Below are 9,616 nucleotides of genomic sequence, written 5' to 3' on the forward strand. Positions count from 1 at the left end.
ACACTGCAGTGTGACACATTGTTAGCTTGTAGATCTGTCTCTTTTTGAGCAGCACCCTCTTGCGTAATTATGACATACTGTAACATGTGCGTGCAAAAGTAATATAACTTGTAGTAACTAGTTGCTCTTGATTCACAGTAATAATAAGTAGTGTAATGAAGCAATAGCCGTGGTTAAGACACTTGACATAATTTCACTGAGTTGCTTGGCCAACACATGTGAGAAATGGTGATATAATTACTCTTCAGAGTTACTACAGGGGGTCCTCCAAAACTGAGTGGAGCACACAACGCCTCGTTGTGAGCTTGTAGATCGGCTATTTTCGGCAAAGAGGTTTGGTGTAGAGGGGAAAAAGAGAGTGAGAGGTCAAGTTTATAAGTATTGACAGTTCAAGTGGTTAAATATCTGAGAACACAAATTGACATGAATCCAAAATACACTGATGATTGTGCTGTCAAACAATGAAACTATATGGAATTTATGAAAAGGTTGTGGGGGTCCCTGCTGCTTCATCTCTCTCTCAACTAAGGGGTCCTTGGCCTGAAAACGTTGAAGACCCCAGCTTTAATTCATTTATTTTTCACATTTATTTATTTTCTTACTTACTTACTCATTCATGCATTCATTTATAGCAGGGTGGAGATGGGAGCGGGTGGGTTAGGGACTTGGTTTTAGACCTGCAGGTTCAGAAACAGACTTCTCTCCAATGGAGTCAGTCCAGTCTGCACTTTTAGGACGGTCCCTAAACACGCTGTGAGCGAGCCCAGACACAGACACACACACACACACACACACACACACACACACACACACACACACACACACACACACACACACACACACACACACACACACACACACACACACACACACACACACACACACACACAGGGAGCTAATGACTGCACTCAACCATTAGGCCCAGCAGGGACGTGCAGAGAATGTAACAGAGGCAGGGGCTGACATTTCTAAAGGGGCCTTTTGTTGAGAATATCGAAAATAGCCGACCTCCAAGCTCACAACGTGCCATGCACGCTGCGACTGGAGGCCGGCTATTTTCGGTACTTCATACCACACTGAACAAAGCATAATCAATTTATTCACCATAGCATTCATGGTCTGGAGAGGGTACTTTTTACAGAGAGATAAAAGGGCTCAAGCCCCCTTTGCTGTCTCTGTGTACACGACTGCACGTGCCTGATTAGGCCTGTCAAAATCATAAAATTTTTGTTGACGATTGTTGTACAAATAATTGTACAAATAATTTAAAGAAGTAGTTCACCCCCAAAATGACTTTTTTTCTATTGATTAGTCACGCCATGGAGAGTAGAGTTCAATAATATTTTTTGTTTTTTGTAACATTCCTAAGACAACAATGTGATAATAATAAATGTACCCCCATTCGTTCCGGATGGTGACCCATTTCGAAACGGGTCACCATCCGGAATCAATGGGGGTAAATTTACTCGAATCAAATTTTTGTCTTAGGAATGTGAACAAAAACCAAAAAATATTATTGAACTCTACTCTCCATGGCGTGACTAATCAATAGAAAAAAAGTCATTTTTGGGGTGAACTACTCCTTTAAGATTATTGTGTTTTTGGAGAAAATAATAATAGGCCTACATATACATCTAAATGACGTTTCTGTTTGCTCTTAGCCTTTTTAAACAAAGAAGTTGGTAATGCAGATAAATTAATGTACTGTATGTACATTAAAATGACTGAACAATGACTGGTGAAAATAATCAATACAATATGCTGTTGCCAGAAGAGGCCTGTATGTTATACTGACATAGCATATCAACAGTTAAGCTCAAAACATGGTCTAATAGTTTTTATCTGAAATAATTGTGATCAGGACATTTTGACATTATTAGGTCTCTCAACCGTAAAGATTTAACACTTTAATTCTATGTAAAAACGTACTTTGCTTTAGAGAGAGAGAGAGAGAGATAGAGAGAGAGAGAGAGAGAGAGAGAGAGAGAGAGTGTTTGTGTTGTCATTTTCTCATACTGCATACTTTGTCCCAACGTTTGTATTATATCATATTTAAGTTAGTTGTTCATTAAAATGAGTCAAATGTACAAATGTATCATTATACGCACATGATTTTACAGAACAATAACACAGGATTAAAAGTATCATCATGTTATTGAAATAAGGGCTGTTTTTTAATTAGAATATCTTTAGGCCACTATTCAGCACAACATGTGAGAGTGACGCAACAGCACCGTTGTGTGTCTTTTCTTTTATCAAAGACGACACACAAAATAACAATGATAATAATAATCATAACGGCTGTAAATGACTAACATTGTTGACCACCCGAGGAAAACCTTTGATACACTTTTATTTATTTGAGGGGAAAGACAAAGCAAAACAATATTTACAGCAAGACAGCATTAGGCTGATACGGAGCACAACAACAAGGCACACTATGTATGACTATTATTCACAATTATTCACAATCTTTTTTTTATTTTACGTCTCGAGGACCCCCAGTTTGATATGCATTAGGCCACGGACACCTTTCCCTTTTCTTTTTCAATCTTTGGCACCAACTCTGTAAAATTATCAGTGCTTATGTAACTATGGGAGTGTACAAATGGAATCAAATGGACCCTTAGGGTTCCATGTGTACACTGTCAGAGTTAAAGACCCGTAAGAGTCCATTTGGTTCCATTTGTACACTCTCAGAGTTGCAGAACCGTAAGGGTCCATTTGTACTCTCATGTGTTACAGACCTGTAAGGGTCCATTTGGACCCCTATAGCAGTCTCTAGACCCTCCATATCACATGTACTCCAGTCAAAGTAAAGTCTACCCCGGTCAAATATTACTGAACTACAAGTGGAAGCTGTTCTGTCAAACTTGTACCTGAGTGAAAGTACTGGAGTACTTGCTTTGATATATATTTTTAAATACTTAAAGGAGTAGTTCACCACTTTTCAACCTGTCTTCATATAATAGGTCCTCACTAATGTTCATGATAAAATATTTAAAAAAAAATCTACTCAGTCTACAACTCCATCGTCTTGTGACCTCATCATTTTCAAAAAAAATACAAAATTAATCAATATTTTTGAAAGAAATATTTAGATTTTTATTATCGCGAGAACAATGGCTTCCACTTTTCAGGAATAGAAAGCCTGCAGTTTCTATAAGCTGGATTGGCAATCGATGATGTCACAAGACGATGGGTTTCTGACCTGCCCACAGCCGCCCTCTGAGAAAAAAAAAAGAAAAATAAAGAGGGAGGACCAATTATATGAACATAGGTTGAAAAGTGGTGGAGTGCCCCTTTAAGTATTCAAAAGTAACAAGTAAAATTAAATGTTTTTCTTTTTGAATGTCAATGCATTGCATGACATTTTCTAGATTGCCAATAGCCAACCTACAAGCTCACAAGAGGGGCCATTTTCACTGTTTTTCAAATAATGTATTTTATTTACTTAATATTTATCCAGAGTCCCTTCCTAGGAATGTAATGGAGTCAAAAAACACATGTGAAACTCATACGCTACAAATATAGCCTACTCAAGAAAAAAATAATAATAAGGAAAAACGTAAGTCCAGTTCTCAATTACATTTACTGTCCACCATTGTCCCTACTCCCTATCACATGCAGTTATGGCATTTTTCTTTTTTTTTTAACATCAACACATGAAATAATAAAATCCACTACGCTTCAGACTCCAGAGGTGACGCAGGCGGGTCATCTGTCAACACCGACTCATATAACTTTTCTAAATGCGGTTCAAACCCGGAGGAGACCCAACAGTACCCGTCGGCAGTGACAGTCTTCTTCACCTCCCTCTGTGGCCGACTGCATCTAAAGATAACGATCGCCACGGTCACCATGACCAACAGCAACAGAGGAACAACTGAGCCCACGATACAAATCAACATCCTCGAGTTGAACGGCTTGCTTACGCGCACGTTCCTTCCAAAGGAGACGTTATTCGGCGGGTCGGCGACGCTCGTGCTCACAGGGTGCAGGACCGGCACGTCGGTGGGAAAGGTCTGGTTTGGGTTCAGGTTCTGGACGGTGGGAATGGAGGTCGGCGGCTCGGCCGTTCGAAGCATTTCCACGGGTTCGTTGGACAGCGTAGTTGCGCCCGCATCCGTCTGGAATAAATCGCAGGAGATTCCATTGCTATCCAAGTGATAGTTTTCTGGGCACGCGCACGTGAAGCTACCAACGGTGTTGGTGCATCTGATCAGTTCGGACGCGTCACAGCCGCCAGAGAGGCATTCGTCCACGTCCACGCACGAGCGGCCGTCCTCGGACGCGACGAAGCCGACGTCGCAGTGGCAAGAGAACGATCCCAGCGAGTTGAGGCACTTCTGATCGCACCTCGACTCGGAGCACTCGTCCACGTCCTGGCATTTGCCGTCGACCATCTGGTAACCCGTTTTGCAGTCGCAGGTGTAAGTGCCTGGCGCGTTGACGCACGCGTGATCCTCGCAGACCCGCGTCTGACATTCGTCCACGTCCGAGCAGGTCTGTAGGTTCGCGTCGATTTGGAATCCCGCGGGACACGTGCAGGTGAAACCTGAGTCCCCCATGACGCACTGGTGTTGACACGCAGCCTGGCGGCAGTAGTCTTTTGGGCTGCAAGTGGCCTGGTCCTGGCTCAGCTCGTAGCCGTCTTTGCACGCACACAGCGCCCCGTCCGCGGCCTCCAGGCATAGGTGTTCGCACCCGCCGTTGTTGAAGGCACAGTTTGTCTTTCCCGACGCGGCACAGAAGGGACCAGCGGAAGTCCATCCGTAGGAATCGTCCACGGCCCTGCACACCGAAAAATCCACCTGCCCGTCGCCGCACGACACATCTGCGTACGTTCCCAGCGGCAACGACCTCATGTCAGTTCTCAGAGGCTTGGAGGAGAAGGGCGCCGTGTAATTGATCTGCCCGGGCCCCATGAGCACCAGGGGCTTGCACATGCCCTTGAAATAGAACTTGCACGCGTAGAAAGCCAGCCTCCGGCACTGCCCGTCCACCCATTTCAGTTGGTTCTGGCCTGACGGGAAGTAGCGGATCTGGGCGCATCGCTCCTCCGTGCAGGTGCTGATGGGATCCGCGGCCCAGTTGGAATACTGCCCGTCGTCCGTCGTCGACGACAGCCACTCGAAGCCCTTGAGAGTCCTCTCCGGCAACACGCACTGTCCCCGGCGCAGCCTCAGCCCGATCCAAAACGGAACGGACTTCTCTCTGCGTCTCCCGACCAGGGGGAGAAGTGATTCGAGCACCCTCTCTTCCTGTCTGTCGGTGACGGTCATCAGATAGCCCCCGTTGTCGACGCAGCTGGCACGAGCCTTGTCAAAGTTCACCTTGTTCACGTGCAGCGTGTAGCAGGCCTCCGCGATGCACAGCGCTCGCTCAAAGTCGGCTGCTCCGGACGAACCACAGGCGGTGACGACGAGGTGCGCTAGGAGAATCCACAGCATCATTCCCACATATTTCAAATCAAGCATCCAGGCGAGAGGCAGGCCTATGCGTGCGCTGTACCCAGACGATCCTCCTTAAGTGGCATCAACGCTGCGCCTGAAAAACATTGCCTGTCGGCTGCCAAAACGCGAGTGGTGTGAGTTGGAGTGGGACACGCAGGGCCCCGTATCCTGTTTGCAGCGTAAACCGATGGGAAACAATGTTTAGCAGCAGCTATGGGGTAATGTTCGCCTCCCACCAGCAAACCCCCAGTTCCGCTGTGCGAGCACAACACAATAGCATTGCTCCTCAGTGTTTTGACTTGTTTTCCAGATGTCTCCGGTCAGGGCTGCCTCGTCTTGGTGTGAGAGGAGAGGAGAGGCCCAGGCCAGTGAGTTTCCAGCACTTGAAGTATCAACACTTGAAGTGCACGAGGATTAATGATGTTCTACGGTTAGAGGTTTTCATAATGGTGTGTTGTGGCGAGACAAGATCACGTGTGTCTTGGGATTTTATGATATAAACACACATTATTGTTGTAATGCACTGTGTATTATTTGTCTATTTATCAGTACTTTGAGTGCACTCATCTCCCAATACAGAGGCAAATAATGTATACCCTAGAAATATGTTTAACCATGACTTTCTACCCGACTGATTTTCTTTTTATTATAAATGTTTTTTTCCCCACAAATAAAGTGATGAAAATAGACGATCTACCAACTGTCAACTTGTTGCGAAGCGTAGTGAGCTTGTAGATCTGCCTTTTCACTATAAATTCAGGCACGCCTGGAGATTTTGATTGCATTGGTGTGACATAATCCTGTGTGTGTGTGTGTGTGTGTGTGTGTGTGTGTGTGTGTGTGTGTCCTTGCAATACTATCTTTGTGGGGGCCTACAGGTGCCCACAAAGATAGTACAATCGGAGAAAAAGACCTTGTGGGGACAAATTTTAGTGTCCCACATGGCAAGGCTTAGGTTTAGGGGTTAGGTTAAGGGTTAGGGTTAGGGTTAGGGGTTAAGTTAAGAATAGAGGTTAGGGTAAGGCCACAGGACTTGCATAAAAATGAATGGAATGTCCCCACAAAGATAGTAGACTATGTGTAATGTCCCCACAAAGTAGCAAATGCAAACCTGTGTGTGTGTGTGTGTGTGTGTGTGTGTGTGTGTGTGTGTGTGTGTGTGTGTGTTGGGTTGTTTTCAGGAGAGCCACTGTGCGTTTCTTTCTCAGCATAGGTAGCTCCGGCACAGTGGCGTCAGTTCAGCAAAAGCTAAGGTATGGCAACATGACTGGTGTCTTAGTCATGTTGCCATACCTTAGCAACAGGCACCATGAATTTATTCTAAGTTGTTTTCCCCTGTGTAGCCAAGGTATGGCAGCTGCCACACGTACCTTGCCATATCCCCAATAGACGCCTCTGCTCCAGCAGACAGTGGCATGTGCGTGTTCCTGTCAGACAAACACAGCGCTTCCCGTGTTTGTGGAGAGGAAGTGCCTGGGCTTCAATCACAGGAAATGAACGCACCCCGCAGCCCGCTGGACATGCCAGATAAGACCAGGGAGCGTTAGAAAAGCTACTTCAAAGCAGCTCCCAGCTTCTCATTCTCGTTGAACTCAGCACTTATCTACATGTTTAACCCATTTAACCCATTTTATTGAATGCTTTAACTATTGAAAAACAGCAGATATACAAGCTCACAGCGCGGCACCGAGTGCCGCGCTGCGAGCTTGTAGATCTGCTATTTTTGAAAAATCAAGATTTCTTTTTTGCAAGTCTTTGAATATATCTATTTAAAAGCAAACATTTGTAACTCAAATATTTGCTTCTGGGGGGTTCCTGGAACAACATATTTTGAGATGGGGGTCCACGGCCAAAGACCTCTAATTTCGGGGGGTCCTGGACATGACAAAGTTTGAGAACCACTGATTTAGAAGAAGGATTTGGAAGTCGGGTCAAAGATCGGGTCAATTATATTCAAAGACTTTTTGCGATTTTTCAAAAATAGCACTTCCAAATCCTTCCTCTAAATCAGTGGTTCTCAACACTGATTTAGAGGAAGGATGTGGAAGTCAGGGTTAGGATAAAGATATTCAAAGACTTGCAAACATTTTCACGATTTTTCAAAAGTAGCAGATCTACAAGCTCGCAGCGCGGCACTCGGTGCCGCACTGTGAGCTTGTATATCTGCTATTTTTCAATTGTTAAAGCATAAAATAATGATTAAAGTGGTTCAAATCAAACGTGACGCATTCCAGGTCTTAAGGGGTTAATCGACCACGGCGAGCTGTTCTACACAGTAAACCTCTTAAATTAACTCGGACTCTCATGGCTCCATTGTTGCACTAGCTGTTGCACAAGTCATTGGCTTTACTGTAAGCCATGACAACCTCATATGACGGTATAGGCCGGCTATTTTCACAGCACAATACCACAACAAATGAAGCATATTTGAGAATCTTTGCCTGTAACGACTTGCCTAAAATTGTGACACCAGTGCTAATGTGTTTATTCTATTCTATTCTGTTCTATTCTTTCGTCGTCCATTCTTTTCTAGTTCATATACAAACATTTTTCGTCATAGTCAGTCCATTCGGTATTCAGGTTTTCAGCCAAGTGTTAATTATTATTAGTTTATTTTTTCTCAGATCGATTGATTGATTCATCTAGATATTTATTATGTTCTAATTCAGATTCGTCATTGTGTATGAAATGAAAGCCTACCAATACTTACAAGGCATTCATTATTTCAAAACATACAAGAAAAAAACGAATCTTTCGTAAATGAAAAATAAATGTAATATATTTTCCAGAAATTTCACGAAGAAATAAGAAATTCCATAAAAAACAAAGCAGACTAGTGAAAATAGCAGATCTACAAGCTCACAACACCGAGTGCCGCGCTGCGAGCTTGTAGATCTGCTATTTTTGAAAAATCGTGAAAATGTGTGCAAGAAACCTTTATGTTTCCATGTCAGTGTTGCTCAAACCTTTTCATGTCAAGGACTCCCAAGATGATATGTATTTGGCCACGGACCCCTATCTCAAAATATTAAGTTCCTGGGACCCCCCCAGAAGCAAAATTTGAGTTACAAATGTTCGCTTAAAAAATACATACATTCAAAGATTTTCACACATTTTCATGACTTTACGAAAATAGCAGATCTACAAGCCGAGTGCCACGCTGAGAGCTTGTATATCTGCTATTTTTCAATAGCTAAAGTTATCCCCCCCCCCTGTGACGCCCCTGGGTAGAAACAGGAAAGGAGTGAAAAAATGATTCAATTGGACTGGGAAGCTATTTGGGATAATAAGGCTGGTGCATCAAAAAATCCAAATCATCAGTAAATACATTTCAAGTTTTGTCAGAATCAGGCATCGAATGGGATTGGCACCTGACCCATATTGCACGTTTTGTGCCCCGGGAACATTAGGCTAATTTGTTCATTATGGTATGGGAATGTCCGGGTAATTTCTGAGTTTTGGGGAAAGGCTATAAGGACTATATCAGACCTAACAGAGGTACAGTTTCCAGTAGACCCATTCGTGCACCTTTTGAATGATGACTCTAAATTACATCTTACGGAAAAGACCCGGAAAGTCTGGCTTGCCGGATTGACGGCAGCCAAAAAGATTATTGTGCGATGGAACCCACCTCATGACATCTCAAAAGCTCATTGGCTAAGGAGCTTTTTGGATATCTCATATCTGGAACTTCCTTCTGCGAGGATTAATCAAGCACAGCAAGGAACAATAGCATTGATAACTGAACTGAAAAACCTACTGAATTCTATGGATGGAATGTGTGATTTATATTTGAACAATGGAGGGGTAGGTTGGGAGGGGGGATTGGAGATGATTGAGTGTTTATTGTTATGTGATGTATGTTGTTATTGTTTTTTTTATATATAATGTGAAAAACTATAAAAAGTTAATGATAAAAATCTATATGCTCTGCTCAAAATACACAGACACCACGTTGTAAGTGGTTTAACTGTCACAATAAACTATAGTGTGTGCGTGCGTGCGTGCGTGCGTGCGTGCGTGCGTGCGTGCGTGCATGCGTGCGTGCGTGGGTTATTAACAGCAGCAACATATGTAAGCCAGAGAGGGTCGCTTGTAAAAAAAAAAAAAAACGTTGGCTTTGATGCTATCTTAGATTAGGAGCACCACTTAGACACAGG

At 43.6% G+C, this 9,616-nt stretch overlaps 1 protein-coding gene across 1 annotated transcript; it reads right to left on the reverse strand.

Moving 5' to 3' along the window:
* Nucleotides 1–3,683: 3,683 nt before the first annotated feature.
* cd93 (CD93 molecule) lies at nt 3,684–5,480 on the reverse strand (the record flags this gene model as incomplete). Its single annotated transcript, XM_080750801.1, has 1 exon — nt 3,684–5,480. One exon carries the CDS (start codon nt 5,478–5,480, stop codon nt 3,684–3,686), a length of 1,797 nt encoding a protein of 598 aa, XP_080606927.1.
* Between the last annotated feature and the right edge of the window lie 4,136 nt (nt 5,481–9,616).

The sequence above is a fragment of the Nannobrachium achirus genome (assembly GCF_963921795.1).
Source record: "Nannobrachium achirus genome assembly, chromosome: 20".
Taxonomy (NCBI): Eukaryota; Metazoa; Chordata; class Actinopteri; order Myctophiformes; family Myctophidae; genus Nannobrachium; species Nannobrachium achirus.